Here is a 22,192-nt window from a genome sequence, read left to right on the forward strand (position 1 = left end):
GATCGCCCTGCTGATGGAAGGAGACAAAGTGTAAGTAATGAAGACGGCCACCCACGACCCTTCCCTGCCTGAAAATATCTCTGTTTGCGGTCCACCGGAGCTCCAGGAGGCTGGATCACAGACTGGATTTGGAATGGAAATCCACACTGTAAAAAAAAAAAGGTTTTTGGTTTAACTTAAAAAAGTAAGTAACCTGGTTGCCTTAGAAATGTAATTTCACTGAAATAATACAAAAAATGTGTTAATACAATGGAGATTGGTTTAATCAACAGAAACTCAAAATATTATGTTATCTTAAATACATCAATTATTTAGGCTCTACTGTTCCTGTTTTTTAACAAGCTGCATAATGTCTTTTAGTTTTATTAGCTGTATTTTGTGTAAATTTAATCTAAGTTTAATAATCCCTAATTGAGAATACAGCATGTTTAAATTATTTTTTAAATATGCACCACCATTCAAGTTTTTGAGGTCAAGATTTTTTTTTTTAAATGTTTTTTTTTATTAATGAAGGACGCATTAAACTGAATTAAAATTGTAAAATTTTCGGACAAATGTTCGCTGTTTTACTCAGATATACATCACAAGGGAAGAAAAAACTATCACTACGTCTGTTTCATGCCAACTTTCATTCTATCTATCAGATTAAACTGCATCGTAAATAGATACTGAAGATGGTTGGAGGGACTGGCATTTTGAGAAAAAAATAAATAAATACAAAGACAAAACTTGTATTATTTTATTTGAAACAATGTGCCCTGATGAATTATGCAGAATAAGACCAGAAATGTGCATTAAGGAAGTAAACCGGGTCAAGTTCTATGTCACGTTGACAATCAGAGAAGCTGCTTGAATCTAATGGGCAGTGCAGGTACTGTTTGGAGACACGTGACGTGCGGCTCCTTAGAGTTAATGTCTTTTTCACAGTCGTCGCCTGGCTACATCCATATCTATAATTAAGTCCTTTTACCAGATAAAGGGTCGAGCCACAGTGCTGTTGTTCTTTGTGCTTCTGCTGCGACTTTAGAGAGTAAAGATGGCTATGAAGTCACGTGTGTACAGTAGATCACTGTGGCCGGTCCCTGGGGTATTAATGTAATAGCGGAGAGTGCACACAGTGAGTGTTACTCTTTGTGAAGACACAATCTCAGCAAGATGTGCTTTTTTAAATTCCTCCTCCAGCTCCATGCCTACCTTTGCTGTTGCCTTTTAACAAGCTGTATTTTTCAAACTCAAGGACAAGCGATATATAATAGGCTTACATTACATTGGTGCCACAGAACAAAAAGGGCCAATAAGGATTATTTTATTTTTAATTCCTCTCACTGACAGAATTTATAACGTTCCTTTATTTTTGATTGTGATAAATTTGAGTAACCTGTCAGAGCAAAAAATGCCTTTCAGGACTGAGAGGATTTTCTAAACACACGCTAACCTTTCCAACATTTGAGATACATGTACTGTGAAACATGTGGACCTTGAGTTTGTCTCAACCATTGATTACTGTGCAATTACAAGAATCATATACTGGAATAGCAATAAAAATAATGTATTTTACAATACTCTTTTTTTTTGCTATATAGGTTGAAACTGTGATTAAGGGAAAGATTTAACTATATAATATTAATTATATATAGCCTACCATTGGACTTTAAAAAACAAAACAAAAAATAAATGAATTCTTCTATTCAGCAAGAATAGTAACTTGATCAAAAGTAAAGACATATTATTAATATGCAAACTTTCTATTCATCAACTATTATTTCATAACTTTTCCATACTTTAAAAAAAAATACATGCAGTGATTTTTAAATATCCTTGGTAAGCATAAAATACTTCTTTCAAAAACATAATGAAATCTTGCCAATCCTGAACTTATGAACAATGTATAGCCTACAGTAACTACCAAATTATATATAATGTTTTTTTATTATTATTGTTGTTATTATTATTATTGATCTCAAATAGCAAGACATCATTAAGTGAACAGATCGATTCATATTAGATTGATTTAATTTAATGCTGATGTAGTTTGATTTAATAGATATTCTCCAAATTGGTTATACTCAACTGAGAAGTCTCCAGCGATCTCCTGTCCTGTGAATCTATTTGCTTACCTGGCAACCCACAACTGTCATGAAGGGGTTTGAGCTCTCCTGCTCATGCTTCAGTCACAGTCAAGATTTCTGAAACCTGGTAAAGAAACAAAGACTTTGCTATTCTATATTCATCGGCTAAAGTAATCACTTCTCCATTCACCTGCTTGCGTTGTTTATCATCTGTTTTAATAAATACCTGTTTGGGTTGAACTCTGAGTCTGGTATCCCCTGACAGAAGTCCAGACCTACAACATCATGAACCCAACAGCTTATTCACCCGTCCACCCCGCTGACTTGCTCCTCTCTCTCTCACGGGATGGCTGCCATCTAGAACACTATGTGGAGGAGTTCCTTGAGCTTTCCCACCTGGAGTCTTGGAGTGACGACACCCAGAGGACAGTCTTCTGGAGTGGTTTGGATAATCATCTCTTTCAACAGTTAACAGCGGGAACTACCACCTGTACCCTGGAATGATATCTAGAATGTAGATGAGTGGCTTCTCCCTCGTAATAGCAGAAGAGGATGAAGACACCATTGCCCCTCAGTCGCAGCCTCTCCAGCCCACTCCAGTCCTCCTGGTGCCATCTGTCTTCATCTCAGAGACACCACCTGCCTCAGAACTCCTCCCTAGTCCTTCTCCACCCCTCCTCAAACCCGCCACCATGCTAGAGCTAGTGACTTACAGACTTTGAGCCCAAACAGCCGCTTACTCAACCCACCAGGGTCACTGAACCAGAGCCCACGGTAGACCCAGAACCTGAGCCAGAGCCTTCCAAGGACCTTCCTCGAATGGAGAAAGTTACCCGGAGCCAGAGCCTGCAGCCCTACTCATCCCAGTGTCAGTCATTGTGTCTGACCAGGTGCGATAGCCATCCCAGTGGGGATTTTAGAGGAATTTAACAGTGAAGAGTTGGGTTCCATCCAAGCCCAATCAATAGGCTCCCTAGTTCCCTCCTATTCCCAAACCAAGTCTCCTGTGTCTCCGCTGGTCCCGCCCATCTTCATCACCCACACCTGTTTCTCATCAGCACGCCAACCAAAAAAAGTTCTAGAGCACACACATCTCAGTCACTCATCGTCTGGTCTCCAACATGGTTTACCGACTCCTTACCTGCTGTCTTTACCTGATAAGACTCCAGTGATCTCCTAGTAAGACTCCTGATATCTACATGTGATACTGCAGTTATGTCAGTCCTGTCCTCTGAATCCCATTTACCTGTTTACTCACCTGGCTACTTACCACTGTCATCAAAGAGATGTGTGCTCTCCGGCTCCATCACGCTCCAGTCAGAGTCAAGATATTTGAAACCTGGTAAAGACACAAAGGGCCCTATTTTAACAATCTGAAACGCAAGTTTCAAACACAAAACGCAAGTAACTTTGTGGGCGGGTCTTGGGTGCTGTTGCTATTATACCGGCGGGATAAATGAGTCTTGCGCCCGACGCAAATCTAAAATGCGTTGGTCTGAAGTAGCTTCATTATTCATAGGTGTGGTTTGGACGTAACGTGAAATAAACCAATTAGAGCGACATCTCATTCCCTTTAAGAGCAGAAGCGCTTTTTCCATAGCGGATGCTATTATAAAGGCGGATTTGCCAGGCGCGCACCAGGAGCGGTTCACAGCCGAGGAGAGCAACGTTCTCGTCACGGCCGTAAAAGAGAGAAAAGTGACATTGGGGATGGAGAAACACACCCAAATTAGCTTGGCATATAATAATTTGGGTAATTGTGTAAGCTAGATTTATGCTTTTATAATAAACTATCTATCTATCTATCTATCTATCTATCTATCTATCTATCTATCTATCTATCTATCTATCTATCTATCTATCTATCTATCTATCTATCTATCTATTGTAATAATGTGTGTTGTGCACACGCTACATTGATTATGGCCAAGCATGCGCCCTTAAAATAGCATATGAATAACATGCGCAACGCGCCACTGACTTTAAACTATTTTTTTCCTGGTTAGTGGCGGAATTGTTTTCTAAACCTGCAAAATAGCATAAGGGAACGTTTGCACCGGAACACGCCTCCTCTTTGCGCTGAACCGCCCCAGGGTGCGCAAATGCATTTGCAAGTTTACCGACGTGTGTCTGTGGAGGGAAAAGTCCGCTGTGCGCGGGTGCAAAATAGGAATGATACATGCGTCGGTGTACAAAGTCAGTTGCAATGGGAGCAAGATAGAGCCCAAAGTCTCTGTTATCCTTTTTTCATCTGCTCAAATCATCACATTTGAGCAGATGCAAATTACTAATTTCTCACCTGCTTGCATTTAGCATGTTTCAATACATACCTGTTCGGGTTGAACTAATTCTTTCTCTAAAGTCTGGTATTCCCTAACAGTTGGAAATAGAGCTTGACCTATACCTGGGAGTACATGATTAAAGAATAAATACATATATGTGTTGAAATGGAACATTATTATAAGTTAGTAAGTACTGTTTGAAAGTAATTAAATAATTAAGCAAGCTCCACAAAACAAAACAAAAACACTAGAGAGATTGTGCATGAGATATCCCCCCTGTAGTTTGTTTAAAAAAAAAGAATGGGGAAAAAATGTTGCATAGGCTGTTTTACATACATTTTTTATCATTAACAAGAAACTAAACTTTTATGTGATGTCCATGAATGTCTTCATGTTTAATAATGATTCTTTAATAATGAATGTTGTTTTAAATTATTTACTTTTTATCTTCACAGAACACTTAGAGTAGGCCTATGGTGTGTGCAGTGTTTGTGTTTGACAGCTAAGTTTGCTTGTAATTGGCCAAACTAGTTCAAAACTGTTGACAATAAGGACTAAAAAAATGTACAACTATGCCAGTTTCCAAAGATCAGAAAACAACCAGCCTCATAACTTCCAAAAAAACAACAACCCTATTAGCAATCCAAGCTCTCTCTTTTTCAAAAGCTCATAAAGAAAACTGAATGAGAAATCATGGTTTGACAGCCCACAGAACAATTGTTAAGTGGATTTCCATGTTTTGTTAGAAGTCAGGTTTTCTTTTCATGTAAATGGTTCTGACTTGTGTCCTTTAGAAGGTCACATGTTGGCCTCTCCTCCTTTCCATATTAATGCATTTACCTTTAATCACACAGACCCATAAGTGCAGCTCACTCCAGGCAACGACCTGCAAGAAGACATCATTAGTGATTAAGCCTTTGACAGGTGACTATTAGACCATGTACGGGTGCTGTCTCTTTGCTCTCTGCAGATTTGTTTCCGTGCTTATGTCTATTCTTCTATTATTTGATTAGTATCCGAGTTATTGCGCTCAGTGTGGTGTAGTGGGTGTTATGTTTGGTTGATCAATGCATAAAAGACATCGACAGTGCAATGCAATTAATGTCTTCCCCGCTTTTTCAGCAAGCTGTTGAGAGCTGTAAATATCCTCCTTTTTCCGCTGCCAAGTTTAGTTACCCCTCACCGCCTCTGATAATTTGTGTGTGAGCTTGTGTGTGAGTATAGGTGTCTGTGTTTGAATATATGTTCTTATAAACTGGATAGTGCTTTATGCAGTGTATATATTGTTGGTCCTTGATTTTGATTGGCTGAGTGGCGTTCCAAGAATGCTGATATAACAGTCTAACAGCACTGGGACCGTTTGTATCACTTTGTTTGCGATTTCCACAGTCTGTGCATTTGTGGTGGTGATTATCATTGTTGAGAGAGTCATTGAACTATTCGCCCAATCAAGTTGTTCAAAATGTCTCAGGTTATGACTATAACCTGGGTTCCCTGAGGGAACGAGATACTGTCAGAATGTTATGGGAACGCTTCCGAGTGACCGGTCTCTGAAGCACATGTGAAATCACACCAAATTCTATTAGCTGATGGCAGTCATGAAATGGTGCGCTGTTATGACTAAATGGCCCCTGAAGTAGACATCATTAGCTTCTGATTGGCTGAAGGAAAAAGCCTGGGCATGCAGGAAGTTCTACTCAACTCAGGGAACCGGGGATATAGTCATAACCTGAGACATTCCCGGTAACACTTTATAAAACTGCACGCTATTAATCATTAGTTAAGCATTAGTAAACAGTTAATTCATCATTTATAAAGATTGGTCTAATTTTAATCCGAAAAGTCAGACTGATTGCCCCTTTAGCAAAATGTAGTTGGTCAGACTAGTTCTTAAAGGGACACTTCACCCATTTGCATTAAGCTTTGCATTGTTAGAAACCCAGTCATACTATTGAATGGTCATGCAACATTTTTTCATTTTCCCCCGAGACGAGAGAAATCTGTATTTACCTCTTTACACTTCCTCCTACAATGACGCAAAAATCGTCATTTTGCGTCATTGTAGGAGGAAGTGTAAGAGGGGGGGATTTCTGTTAAGACTACAAGCACTAGATCCACCCTTTCAAACCTGCCCATAGGGGGTTGGACCTAATGCGCTAACAGACCTATCACAGATCAGTGCGAGTGCGTTTGATTTCAACGGCAGAAACCTGCAGAAAACAGGGACGAAGAAAGCTGAGTAGTAGGGGTTACCATACTCTATTTCCCGGACATGTTCGGCCGTCGAGATCGACAAAAATGTCCGGGATTCAGCTTTTGCTTTCTGCGGTCGCCATCCATTGATTACATGCTCACCTTTTGTTTTAATCTAACTGAATTCACCCCGATTGGTGAATCTGAATGTAATGTTTACATGAATGCTCGGTTGATTTGCGTTTTAACATTGCTAAGAAAATACCCGCACCTCCGTGAGAGATAGCACATGAGACCGGTGCATCTCACAGGCGCGCTCATCAGTAATCAAAGTAATACAGGGAGCAGGACGAGGCTAGCGCCGCGGGAGAAAGACGCGAGGCCGGTGGCGTGATCGGTTGATATGTGTTTTACCATTGCTAAGAAAATACCTGCTCCTCCGTGCGAGACACGAGAACAGTGCCTCACAGGTATCGGTCGTCAGTAATCACGCCACCGGCCTCGTGCCGTTCTCCCGCGCCCCTCAGCCTCGTCCTGCTCGCCACAGTAAACATGATGAATGGCGACTGTAGAACGCAAAAGCCGAATCCCGGACATTTTGGACAAACTCGTCACGGAGACTCACTCGTAGCCTAGCCTTGCCTTGATGTTTTTGTTTTCAACTGCGCTGTCTTACCGGTAGGCGTGGCTTGGGAGTGGCCTTGTAGGGCAGCGAAGCAAGTGCATTCTGGGAGTTGTTGTCTTTCATCCACATAAGCCAAAAATACATTTTCTGGCTTTTCTCAGTCTAGAAAGCTCCAAATTCAAAAATAATTTCACATTTCTTCTACATAAATGACCCACTTTCAATACACATTCATGTCTCCACGGGTGAAATGACCCTTTAAGACTTAAGGCTTAACATTGTAACTTTGTTTGGGCAACTGGCCTCTGTAATCTTTTATTCTTCTAACAGATTATTGGAAAAGAGACTTGGTTCTTGGTTCTATCAATTGGTTGTTGATTGGATGTTGAGCTGTGCATATTTCACATAAAAGTGGAGGCAGATGAATGAAAGCTTGCATTGGTAGGGTTTAAGTGGACTAAATTATTAGAGAAGTCTGTCATAACACCGAAAGATCAAGTTATGACATTGATTACACACTATGAGGTAAAATCATAAAAAAAAAAAGAAACAGATGAATTGTTCACAATAAGATCTATAACATGCATTTAGAAAATAGATTGGGTAAATATTAATTTCAAGCCAACAACCAGTGGTTTGGGAAGAGGGCTACATTTGTCACAATGTGTGCCTTTGTATCGTGCTGTAGCCTATGTTTTTGATTCTGCAAAAAAAAAAAAATGGTTTGTGAATCGGACCATATTCGAAGCATTTTTCATTTTTTTTTATTTATTAGAACCAGTAATAGGGATTTGTTTTGGGAATTGGGGTTAGCTGGTTGTGCTGTTTGTTTTTGATTTCAAAGTCATGAGAGTCCTTTTTTCAACATGCAGTTAGAAGTTAAACCGCAAACATGCATGTATACTGGCGCAGCAGCAAACATAAAGAAATACAGCCTTTGTCAGAAAGGCGGTGGAGTTATTCACAAAAACAAATAAAAATGCTCGAAAAAAATGCACGATATGATCACTTTAATATATGAAAACTTGACTTTCACTTGTGATGAATGGTTAAGCCTTGTAAAAAGGCAGATTTCCTTCAGATTGAGGGCTCTTAAAGGCAATCAATAGAAAGACAACTCAGCCCGACCCATGTTTAAGTTCTGAATCACTCAAATGGAGCAGACAGAACTGACCAGTTATGAGAGATTTCCTTTATTACTTTTAAAATGTCACATGCTTATTGAAAACATACTCAAGGGAATGCATGTTATTTTTCTAAGCAAAGAAATTCACATCAGGATAGAACTTTTTGTGTAGCGCAGTATGCAATTTAATGTGTGAACTTCCATCCAGAATGCCTGTTATGACGTCTCATAAGCATGAAATATTTATGACACCCTGGGAGAGATATTGAGAGCCATGTAATTGGCTTACATCAGCATAGCAGAAGCTTTTGGTGTTGTTTCAAGACAAATGGGTAACAATTGGTTTCCTGTCTGGGCGGAGTTTTTTTGTTTTTTTTTACCACTGATTATCACATCCATCATACACTCTCTCTACAGACTCAAAAGACAATATGCTTTTTATAAATCATAGTCCTATGAGAGAGAGTAAATAATGACAGAATTGTCTCTTTGGTTATGGATTAAATGATTCGGATTGGATATTATATCATGCTTAAACTCTCATTACAAGACTTTTTGTTAATGTCAGTGCTTGTGGTCAACATTTCTTTTCAACACAGCAGATAACACAATGATGAATTAAGCTATGCTGTTAACAGTGACCTTGTTTTGCCTTCATCCATCCTTACATTGCCATTGGCTCCTGCCTGTTTTTGCCTAACTCGCACTGCTTAAACTGGATAATCCCCTGCTAAAATTTATTCCATTGCTTAAAATTATCTGCATGTCTTCAATGCGGCAAGAGATCAAATAAAGCCATAGCATCCTTAATCCACTCATATCACGACTGCCAATGTGTGAAAGTTCCAAGAATTTTTTTTCATTGTGAAAATCTTGTTTAAAACAGCCAAGATGGAACTGAGTTTTAAAAAAAAAAATAATAATTTTTAGTTCTAATGAGATATCATCTTGTCTTTTAGATAATCTGCCCAAAACCATTTCGAAAGCATCAAAAACAGGCAGTTGCACCTTGTTAAAAGAGCCCATTATAAAATAATCGACTTACGGAGCATAAAATTAGATGGATTCACAGGTAAAGACCGGAAGAAAACTCATCAACATGCACACTACATTTACCCACAGGATAGACAGTCCAAAAAAAAAAATGTTTTTCATGTTCTAACTACTATAGCATTCCTATTAATTAAAGTATTTGTGATAAAGTTGTCATTTCTTTTTGTTTTACTTTGAATCTGGACAAGTCAGTCAGATCACAAGAACTGCCTAGAACAAATCTACTTCTCAAACCAGAAAATAAATCAGAATAATCAGTTTTCATAGATCATATATCAAGTGTTTTTTTAGTTCAGCTGCTGGCTCTCTTGTTTAACAGCATACTGTATTTTACACGACCTACAGAATACTAAGAATGCCAATAAGAATAACAAAACAACAAGAGTTAAACTTGCCGATTGTCTTCACTATTGTGACATACATCCTATTGAAACGGCTTCTCAAACTAGAAAAAATGTAGGGCAGGACTTGATTTTGTCCATGTGGAATTGATTGGATGGTTGTGGTTTGCTATTGGTCGATCTCATGTGAGTGACAGGTTGCCCCGCCCTTGCCCAAGTAAACGTGTCATCAAAGAAGAGAAGAGATGCCACTGCAAGAGGGAGAGGAAGTTATTTTGATTAAAGATCACATTTAAAAAGAAAAAAAAAATTAATGATGTGCATGGATATATTATTTATAATAAATACAGCAATATTCCAATAAAAAAAAGTAAAATTGTCCATTTTGATTTTACGGTGACTTTAAATTCTCCATTAATTTGATCACTAAATTGGAACTAGCTCTATGGTTGTTTTTCCTAACACTAATTAGAGATTCCGAAAAAAGCTCCGGGGGTACCAAAAGGAAATTTCCATTTTGTTTATCGTTAAAGAATTTTATGTCGCTAACATGCTGGATTACCTTGTTTTATAAGACATTTTCTTTCATTTTTTATGTGCCTGTATCACATACAGTTTTGCATGTGAACTTCTACTTCACAATGCAGCTAATGATAGATTGACTATCTAGCTTATTATGGGGCTTACCAAGTAATGAAATAAACATTAAATATTGATTTGAGCTGAAATTATTTAAAGACGTGAGAACAAAAAGCTTTCAGAGCAAGGTTGCCTCTGTCAAACATACAGTTTACAGAAAATAGTCAGAGTCAAGTGGATCTGTGTGATATGATGAAAAATATTTTTTTAATGCCTAATTTAACCTGAATACATTAAAAGCAATTTTAAGGTTCTGGTACATAAATAGTTTAGTTTTCAACTGGGGTTCATATACTGCAAGGGAGTCCATTCAATTATAAAACATCAAAATATGTATTTATTTATTATTATTTTGTTAAAAACAAAAATACTCTTTCAAAAGTAAACAACAACAACAAAACCCCCGTCAAATTGTATGCTCAAATGCAACAACAGCAGCTTTTATCATCTCATTTGATTGATATAGAGCATGAATCATCTTTAAATTAATGAAAATCTTTTCAGATACAAGGATGCACTGTAAGGTAGTTGAGGAATCAAAACTAGTTTAGCATAACCCAATAATGTATGTCAATATTGTGAATGGAGTATATTAGTGTTAAAGACATTTTTTAAATTAAGAAAATAAAAATAAATCAATCATTGTTAGTGTCCATACCTGTGGTGGGCTACCACACACACACACACACTGGGTCTCTATTGTTACTTTGTAGTGATTAACAGTGTGTCGTTTACATTCATCAACCGTCTTGGTTAAGTAGGGGGTGTTCTGGCATTCTGCTAGTGTTTACCGCAGCAGGTTTGCCTCCGGGTCACCTTTATTATGACTGTGGAGAACCTGAGGGTGAGGGCGGGAGCGCGCAATCATCATCATGGTCTGTGATATTTCTCAGGGACGAGACTCGACTGCGGCGGCGAGCACAGATTTACTCTCACGCAAAGCCCTCAACACTCGGTCTTTCTTTTGGCTTTGCTTACCTCTCTGGTCGATAAGCTCCGCATGATTTTAGCATTATTGCCTAAATTATGCGACCCAGAACAACTTTTGCCCTTATATTCAGACAGTTGCTTGCCTTGATGCGTAGCGAGAATTGAATTACATTCCGTTTGATCGACGGATGACCATCATGTTTAATGCTGTTGGATATGTACCGGTTTGCCGTTTTGTTGGATTCAACGGGGGAGGCAGCTCGTTTTAAAGTTTTATTTTTGCGACATGGAGTCGAATCGATAATGATTTTAGTTCGGCTGTAATACTGCTCGGACTAAAGGTAAAAGTCTTCGCTGGAGTGGACCCTGAGAGACTGATATCTGTGCAGTAACCGCAGGGATTAAACGCGAGTGGAATCAAAAGCGCACGGCTGATATGGGTGAGTATTGGCATCCTGGGATACAGTTTATCGGTGACCATTGATGATTAAAAAAAATGTTTATATAATTTGCAGATTTAAAACATATAGCCGGTCTATTTATGTAAAATTAAACAAAAATGCACCTTTTAACTTTTTTTTTTTTTTTTACCTAATGGTTAAAAAAAGTCAAACTATGTAAAGTAAAATATTAGTTTTTTTTTTTCGTCTTCTGTATTTGTTAGATGATTCATTGCAATTTTAAAATTATCTGAAGGTGTTGATAATGTCACATTTCAAATCATTTTTTGGCTTGCCAGTCAAAATGATTGGCCTTTTTGTTATTTCAACGCATCAATTCGTGATGGGCAGTTCGACTCATTTGCCCGAATCGATTCTTTCGAACAATTCGTGTCAAAGTAGCATTTCGTGAAAAAATATATAATTTGGTCTCTGACACGTGGTCTCTGACATCACAAGGTGGTATAATGCATGTTTTAAAATATTCCGATAAAGTAATTTGTGCACACATGGCTGTTTATTTCTGTTTTTCGATTTAGTTAGCCTATTAATACTTGTGTTTATTGTGATTTCTTTTGTCCCAGTTTAGTTTAAAATGATGATTCAGTTCATAAAAAAACTAACATATTTAGTTCGAAAAATATTTAGAACCTAAACTAAACTGACATCTTTTGGATAAAAAGTTTGTTTTAATAAATTAGGTACTATTATAACCTACTATTATCTCATGTAAAACTGCCATGTGCCTACAGTCAAGATTTAATTGTTAATATTTCTGCTATTAAAATTGGCTTTGACCCCATTAGTCAAATCCTCACTCCAAAGGCTCAGACCAAAAGATCAGCTTAGGCTACTCACTGGCGCTCAGTTCTCGATTCACTTTGTGAGCTTTTTTTTTTTGGTTAACTCTTAACCCGGATCACTGCGAAAGATTAGCCTATACTGTAATTAAACTCATTCAGTTTGTGAACTACTCTTTCAAACGGGTTTTGTCAATAGACCCCTTTTGCGCCTACGTCACGGCGCTAGCTGGAGGCAAAACAAACGGAAAACTGGAGGCGGCCAATACAAACCAGCACAGATTCGGCTACATAATAAGGAGCTTAAATTATTATTTTTATTATTAAAAGTCATCTTGTTGTGTTCTTGGGTGCAAGAATCAATGAAAAATGAGTATGCTGTATCTGGAATTTTTATTTCTAGAAAATATTCATATCATTAAAATTGCACCGTAGTGTCACTCTTTACATTGTCGTCTTGGCGCTGGCTAGGCAGAACTGCGGATCGCACCACACAAGTATTTACATGACCATTCAGCACATAGTTATATTATAGGCATCTAAATATTTATATGTCCTCAGTTTCTCTTTACCCTCGGTTTCTCTATCGCAGGGCTATTCAATTAGTTTCATTCGAGGGCCGCATTATCAAATCGAAAAGTTGAGGTGGGCCGGTGGGTTGGTTTGGGGGTTTATCTTATTTATTGAAACATAACAGTTTCAATAAATGAGTTAAAGTAACCCTAAAGAAGTGTGGTATTTACTTGGAAATGTGGTACCCAACAGTATGCAAATATATAAAACCATAATAAATAAAAACTTGATAATTTACAGCTGTGTACAACTATTTTCCTTGGAACAAATAAATTATTTGTACAAACTTATAGCTGTTGGTGAGAAATAATAATTATTTTATTTATAATTGTTATGCTTAAATGAAAATATTCTGACAGTGAGACTTGTTAACCACAGGCTCCCACTGTATAAAAAATGCCTAAACACAAGTTAAAAACTATAGGCCTACGCACCTTTACAAAGAAACTGACATAATTTCATAACAAGCATTAAATATATATTCCTCAACCCACCTAATAAATCTAATGCAATATAAATCACTATATTTACTATTATACTATAAAATATTATAGTATATATTTACTATATTTATTTATTACTACATAGTATTCAATATAAATATTGCACATTTCTGCCCAACCATGGTAAATTACTACAGTAAATGTGGTAAATGTTTGTAAGGGTGATTAGGGGATTAAAAGTCTTCTAATTTCGTTCATGCCACAATGTTTCTCCTGCTTTCCTCATCAGTCTTGTTGGGAATGTTGAGGCTGTTTCATCCGATTTAATACTAATTAAATCATCGAGTGATTTGTGGTTTGTAACAGAGAGGTTTCTGTCGAACTGAAACGCTTCCACTGGTTATCGCAACACTGTTTAATATAGTGTCCGGGACCGGGAGTAAACGCAACTCCGCGCTGGGCCGTGTTTAAACAACTAGTGAAACAACTGAAAACATCGCTATTTGTTGTAACTGTACTGAACGAGAAACCGCTTCAGATGATTCAGTGACGGAGCGGTCCGAATGAATCCGAATAGTTTTAGACCGTTATGAAAGCGCGTTTAGAATCGAACCAAAAGAATGATTCTTTCACGAATGATTGGTAGCCTATCGCTGGTTCAGTCGACATAAATTCGGGACACATAATAACTGCTGAAATATTCACACGTAAAACGTTTCTAAGGTCAATCGGAGCGAAAAGAGGAGGAGGGAGGTTGGTGCCGTCGGGCCGCATGGAGATGATTGGCGGGCCGCCAATTGAATAGCCCTGCTCTATCGGGTAGGTGTAGAAGTCAGGCCACTCAACCGGAGGTAGCGTTAACGTTAATCCTGTCAGTTCGTCCATTGACTGAGCGTGTACGGTCATCTGGTTCCGTCCGTTAAAATTAACTTTTGCAAATAACAATCGGCATCCTGGACAGTGAGTGACCTTGCACATTAAGACAAAATCGGATTTTCTCCAGTCATTGTTATAAAACAAGCTAACAAAACTTGCAAACTAACGTTAGTGAAGCGGCCAGAGGGATCTTTCTGCCTCCAGCTAAGCTCCGCCCACACAAATACGTCACCGTGTTTACCAACTGTAAAAGGGTCTATTGGAATGCGTTCAGCTCTGACAAAAAGTTGCAAAACGTTTTTTAAACGGAAACAGTGGTGCGTTGAACACCCTGTTCTAATGCTAAATCTTTAGTGAAAGAGTTGCAACTATGGCAGCTGAGAAGGCCATTCTTTGTGTTCTTTTTGAAGAATTTTCAGAGCCTGATGAAATCAGTATGTAGATACATGTTTAATACCGCAAAATATGCTCTATGTTACAGTTACTGCCCTTGCCGTCCAAAATAAAAGAGAATATCCCAATAGAGTGAAGGAATTTGTGGAAACTGTGGTTCCTAATTATTGTGATCCAACATTTGCCTTGGATTTCAGGATGAAAAGACAAACATTTCAGTTGAAGGATAATCCACTTCTTATCTCCGAGACTGTGATATGATCTATATGACTTTATCATTTATCACTTATCATCCTGGCTTATCATTATTGCTGATCACTGTTGATGTGCTATATTTTTACTCTTTTTGACCCATTGTGCGAGCTGTCTATTTAATACCGCGTGGTTTATACATGTTGCTGCTGATTGGGCTGACATTTTTGACACACCCACCAAACAAGAGAAAACGTATCTCAAACCCTGTTGCACACTGTTTCCATGCAACATGTTGTTCAACCCGGAAACCGTAGCAAAACGTTGCGCACCGGTTTGAGCTTGAACGTGCCCCAGGTTAATGACTCATTAAAACTGTTTGATTCAAAAGAATGATTCGTTGAATTTTGGTCCCAAATTGGACATTGCTATTACAGCCTATAATGAAGACCCCCCCCCCCCCATATGGTAAGCTCATTTAGCTACTATCTAAAGAGAATATGAAATGTCATTAGTGGATCATTCAGTCACTGAGGAGGAATTTAGTCAATCCCATTCGCTCCTTTTAAAACCTTTGCTTCTTTTTTTCTTGCCTTCAAAATGTAAACAATGAAAACGCTGTGATCTTATAGAGCTGTTTATATCCAAATGGTTCCTTAAAAGCAGCAATATTTGATTAATGTACCTTTTAACCATTTAATTAAGATTTAGATTACCTGGCAAAACAGTTTTTACAGCGCTGCATAATTTCATATGTAACCTACAGGGGAGACCGAGGCTATTTGGCACACCTTAGTCAAGTGAATATTTCTGTGCTTATATAAATTTCAACTTTGTCACAAGATAATTTATTAAAATATCAGTTTTTACTTTATATTCACTCTCACTGGCCACTTTATTAGGTACACCTTGTTAGTAGCTTACTGGGTTGGACCCCTATTTGCCTTCAGAACTGCTTTAATCCTTCATTGAATAGATTCAACAAGGTGCTGGAAAGATTTTGGTCCATATTGACATGATAGCATTACGCAGTTGCTGCAGATTTGTCGGCTGCACATCCATGATGCAAATCTCCCATTTTAACCACATCTCAGAGGTGCTCTAATTAGATTTAGATCTGTGACTGTGGAGGTCATTTTAGTATAGTGAACTCATGTTCATGTCATGTTCAAGAAACCAGTTTGAGATGATTTGAGACATGGTGCCTTATCCTGCTGGAAGTAGCCCATCTGTTCAAGGTTCGACATGTTCTGCAGACCTTGGTTGTTATGAGTGGTTGTATGAGTCACATGACAGGGGAGGAGAGAGATTGAGCAAGAGGGAGATTTGAAGAAAGACTGGCTGAGAGACATTATAAAACAGAACACGTATCGCTGGAAAAAGAAGGGTTATGATCAGGTAAGAGCTTTATTAGAAAAGCTTTCCAGCACTGGATAGGCTTTAGTAGGAAGACCTGAAAACGGATTCAGAGGTTGCGTTGTTTCTGCTGCATACCTGAGTAACATTGATTTTGAGTGTGTGCGACTGTGTGTTTGTTTGGGTTGATTTAAAAAATCAACAGTGTTCAACAATGATTCTCAGAAATTGCTTACTGCACCTTTAAATGATCTTTCTTCTATATTTTCTGATTCTTGGTTTGAACTTCAGCAGATTGTCTCGACCATGTCTACATACCTAAATGCATTGAGTTTCTGCCATGTGATTTGCTGATTAGATATTTGCATAAACAAAAAATTGAACAGGGGGGTATGTTGAATATTTACGATCAGAAATCCTGTTGTGTGGGAGGAACCCCGAGGACTATTATCACCATTTCTTCTTGCCCGTCATCCGCCATGTTTGTTTACTCTAAAATCATAGTTGGGACTCTCCACACACTATAGGAACAAAACTGTTAAATTATTATTTTTATTGTCATGTTAGTGGTCTCTCACAATTTGAAAATCTGATAAGATTTTAAAAATCTTTTAGTGTAGGCCAGCCTTTAGCTAACATGATTTCACATTTATTCCTGCTCACATGATGGATTGCACTTAGAAATTGCCATGTTGTCATGAAAATACACGTCCATGTGAATCAGATTCATCCTTGTGACCATTACATTGATCGCTAGCCCTACATACAGAATTAAATAGCCTATAGTGAAGGCTTATATTAAAATAACTGACTATGTCATCAAAGATCTCTTTTCTAACATAAAATAACCTTTCAGGCATGAAAGTTCTTCACTTTTTTACACAGACCTTGTCCTTTTCAAAGCTTTTATTTCTAGTTTGGTTGGACTGGAGAGAATAGGTTTTGAAAGAAGACACATGTTTTCATTTTACTTGGGTTTCATCAGTATATTCTTTCAATGCAACACCTTAAGTATAAATGAGAAAGATGAATCTTCAAGATACAGTACACCCAATAGAAAAAACATTCTTTCTTTAGTGGAACATAAAAAAATGGCTCAGTGAAAAATGCCAAAGTCAAAATGTCAATGGTTATCCAGTAGAGCTGTACGATTCTGGATAAATTGAGAAGCACATTTTTTTTTAGTTTCAAACAAAGATCACAATTCTCCCGCAATTCTGAACAGACAACTATAAACTTTTCCCAGTACTTATGTGATAATAAGGATATTTAAAACAGAAATAATGATACTGTGTGGTTGAAAAGAGTGTTGGTGAAGCTGTTTCATACCTACACATGATAACTACTTTCTCTTTGGTCAGTGGCAGCGTCAACGCAGATTTGAATGTTCCGGTGTGATTTTTGTCGGAGATTTAGACAGGCGAAACGTTGAAAAATTGTGGTCGAGATTTTTTTAAATGATTAATTGTGCAGCTCTAGTGTCCAGTGTTGTTTCAGTCCCCATTGACTTTAATTATATAGACAAAACGTGAGAGCATTCTTCAAAATGTCTCCTGCTGAAAGTCATACAGGTTCGAAACAATGAAATAATTTTCATTTTTGGATGAACCATTCCATTAAAAAACATGGGTACAACAAATGATATAGCTGCACAGTATGCAAAGTGCCTCTCTTAATATTTAATTATGAAAGCTAAAGCTTGTCTTTACAGTTATGAGCTTCTCTTTTATCTAATTGGAACATTTAATTTATTTACGAGCAGTCGCCACCAAACTTTTAGCATTCTTAATCCTGAGCCTGTTACTTAAATGCAAATCAATTGCCTTGCTACTGCAACACATTATTCATTGCAGTGGATTAAGCTGATTTTACAATCACAATTCTGCCATAAATAATGCTTTTATAGTATAAATCACTCCTTTGTTCTGTGCTCCACATCCTGAGTGAGGCACAGTTACAGCACTCTTCAATCTCACAATTAATGTGTGTTGAATCTATCACTGCGTAAATTACGTGCTTGAGTTGTGGTCATGTGTGGATAAAAGCGCCGTTACTATATCTTGTTAAATACTGAATGGATTTCATTATGCGGAGTGATCTCTTATTTAACCACTCTTAAATTACATTATCCTAAAACTTTTTATGATTTTGGAACACATTAAAGACTAGGTCTTGATGGAAGAGCCACGGTGAGCTTCATCCAAATGAAAATGAAGCCTTTCTCAAGATGTTTAGAAAGGTTTAGAAAAGCTTTGGTAGCAGGACATATGAGTTTCAGTTAATTTTGTTTTTTATTATGGATACTATTGTTATTAATTATTTATGATTCTTGAGACATGAAAGTAAACTGTCAATCTATTAGATTTTCTCTTTACTTTATCAGAATGATGACATTCCATTATCACTCACTTCCTCTAAAACTAAATATAGGACCACAACTTAATTCAGATTAAAATTAAAACAGCCTCATGTAGATTGAAATATATATTACACTTAAGAAAAAAAAAACATTTATGCTATGAAAATGTATGCTATATCTAGAAGGAAGAGGTTAATTTGTGGCCCTACGTTTCGTTTTTATACAGCACATTTTGTGGGTAAATACCTGAACAGATATTTCATTATATATATATATATAGGCTATATACACTGCCTGTTTTAAACCAGTATTCAAGAACTAGTGTTATGAAATGTTTCAGGAGTCTCATTACTGGGAATTGACTGTTTAGTCATGTAAAGCTGTATTTTTATTTTAAATAGGACCACGTCATGCGCAAGAGTGCATCCTATAGAGAATCTAACAACTTGAGGACTTAAACACATCGTGCATTGGCTATGAGTCATAGTTCATCTTACTTGAGGGAAAGTTTGGATTTGTAGAGAAAATGACCATTATTTTACATTCCAAGAATAGGCACATTTGCATTTCCTGTGGCCATGTTGCTCTCACGTAAGCCATTAATGTAATATTTCACATATCAGTGTTCCTCTCAAAGTTTAGTTTAGAGAAATAGAAGTTTTAATATGGAAAGTGCAGTTTTTTTTATTAAACATTTGCTCAGTCTATCATGAAGTGATATTAAATTGAGTGTTGACTTGACAGCTGAGCTTGATGCAAGCAGTGGGATATCAGTTATATTTAAAGATTTAGTCTAGTGAAACCAATATTAATAGGCAAACGTATGAGTTAAAACCATTTAATTCCATTCTGCTTCAAATGTTGATGTTTTATCCAGGTTTTGCCATTATCTTGGCACTTTGGGTAATAGCCTTAAATTCACCAAAGCATTTATATAAAATATCAGCTTGTCACTCTGCCAAGGAATACAGCAGCTGACTCTGCTGTATGTGCCAGCATCTTCCCCAGCTATTTGAAAGGGGTCTGCCACAGTTGTACAAAGTTAAATGAGTGGCTTTTAAATGAACTAACCTTGGGTGAGTTATGGCGCATGGGCCTTCAAAGTATTTTAATTTGCGGAGTAAAAAAGTCTTGTCCGGATCGATTTTTATCAGCAGTAATACTCACAGGTGGCACACTTGCCACCACGGCCTTCCTTAGATCTCTGATTCATTCTACACTACATCATTTGCAGTCAAATACTACTGCATTACTGCATTTGTAAGTGGCATGTTAGTAATTATCTTGGTTTGAGTTGAATCAAATATATTCTGAGTCTAAATTTTGGTGAGGAGCATTGTAAATATTTAAACTCGATTGCAATTGATTGGCACTGCCTTGGTAGATAAGGACCCTACATTAAAAGGTTACTGCTATCATCTGCCAGTAGCTGGCAGTTTGTTGGTTTGAATATCAAATATTGCACCTGGAATATGAAGGTACCAATTTGATACCAATTTGCTGCAGAATATATGGAGACCAAGATGCTTTTAGCATTACAACATTAAACTCCTGCTAATACACTTAATGCTAAGGGTTGGCGACGCAAGCAAACAATTATGTGAAGATATTAGTAAAAAAGAATTGGTCTCGCAATATGTATCACAATAATAAATATATACATTTATCAATCAATAAATAATTTATTTCTAGAGTATGTTTAAAACACAACCAAAGTTGACCAAAGTGCTTTACAAAGATGCAAATGATAATTTTTTTAATGGAAAAAAAATATAGAAAGAATGCTCAGAAGAAATAATGTACTTAAGAAAATGTCCTTGTGCCTGTCAGCCTATCATTCAGTGAAGCGCTTTTAAACCATTCAAGCACAATTAGATGCAAAAGAGAACTCAAATTGTAATTGGCGCGCGACTGTCTTTGTGCACAAACCCGAAACGCTAGCACAGAAGGCTGCATAAATGTAGTATCAGAATACTAATGTTAGACCTACCGTAAAACCTTAAAGCACTAGTTATTTCATGTGTATCTGTTCTTATGTGTTTATTTGTTCTTATTGTATTACTGACTGTTTACATGTCTTTAAAAAATGTTTGTTAGTTAGGCTCATAGTTTTTGTATTGAGTTTTGTAAAATTTCACTGGTATATGAAATGAAATGAAATGAAATCAAATAAAATAAAAGATTACATGGGTCAAAAACATGGGTTTTTGGCGGGGCCAGTGGAAAAAATCCTTAGCGCTGAGCTCTGTTATATTAAAGGCACAGCTAAATGTGAAATTTTGTTATAATGTGTTTATGTATTGTGAAGATTGTTTTAAGTTAGTTCAGTTAACAGTTTAACACCTTATTAAATGGCTTATTATATTGTAATGATAAATGACTATAATTACTAATTTCATCCCCATATAGTGAGAAATAAATTGATTAATCATGGTCGATTACAGAAAAATGTGCAATTTATTAGCTATTTTTTTCCCATTTGATTGACAGCACTGCTATAAAAGCATACAATTTAGCTTACAAGGACATCACAGTCGAAATACATATTTTTTGCCATTATATTGAGGGACAGTCTTTTTATCTCATTACATTCAATTCAGCCTGCTAATCTACATTCATAGCGTAGGTCATTTATTATAGTATTTATATGCAAAATTTTGTTTGCTGTGGCACTGGAGATTCAGGAGAAATATGCTTTTAGCAGCCAGATCATCAATTTAAAGAATAGCCTTTGATAACAGGGCCGTGCTATTGAGCCAAACCTTGACCTTTGGTTAACTGTGTCCATTATTGTAGGATGACAGACAAACAATCAGCTAGTTCTTCTACTTTTGTACATCTTTGTACTTACAGCTTTTTTCTTGGAACTTGAGGCTGGGTATTTTTGGACTACATTTGTATTTTTGTGCCTACAGTTTGTGGACAGTGCAGTGTGTGTTTCTACATAATCATTGTGAGGGCTAATCTCTTCTGATTCATTTTACCTTTCCTGTTTCTTGCTCTTAAGACTTGCATGGACAGTGGTACGACATGACACAAACATAATGACCCTTAACAAATGTCCTTGTAGAGAGGGAAACAAAATGTGTGAGTGTAATGGACTACCAGTGAAGCATACAAATCGGTAATAGTCAACAAGTCAGTTGTAAACACAGAGAGATGCGCCTGGGCAAATTTTTTCTCTTCAAAAAGCTCAGAGTACAGCTAATAGCGGTGTGATGATTTTCATAGCCATATGTTTAGTTGGAAATCTATTCCGAGTCACTGCATGCTAACAGCAATTGACAACAATGATATGTAATTATGATATTTATTGCATGGACTCTGAATTGGTTTTATCACCAGTAAGCCCTTAAAGAAGACCATTGGACAGTACTGTTGGAAGATGTAATGACAGTGATCTCTCAGGTTTTTTTTTTTGTTTTTTTTTTTCAGCCTCCTCTGAAATTTTCTTAACAGCACCAATGGGATTATAGTTTGGTAAAACAGATGACTCTGTAGT

At 37.1% G+C, this 22,192-nt stretch overlaps 1 protein-coding gene across 1 annotated transcript in view; it reads left to right on the plus strand.

Annotated features, from left to right (window-relative positions):
• Positions 1 to 11,011: 11,011 nt before the first annotated feature.
• The window catches only part of lrrtm4l1 (leucine rich repeat transmembrane neuronal 4 like 1), a 62,805-nt gene continuing 51,624 nt past the window's right edge, over positions 11,012 to 22,192 (plus strand). Inside the window, exon 1 of the mRNA XM_081355269.1 lies at positions 11,012 to 11,698. Within this exon, the coding sequence (XP_081211395.1) occupies positions 11,695 to 11,698 (4 nt within the window). The 5' untranslated portion in view covers positions 11,012 to 11,694. The remainder of the gene's footprint in view (positions 11,699 to 22,192) is intronic.

The sequence above is a fragment of the Scardinius erythrophthalmus genome (assembly GCF_964197995.2).
Source record: "Scardinius erythrophthalmus genome assembly, chromosome: 23".
In the NCBI taxonomy this organism is placed as follows: Eukaryota; Metazoa; Chordata; class Actinopteri; order Cypriniformes; family Leuciscidae; genus Scardinius; species Scardinius erythrophthalmus.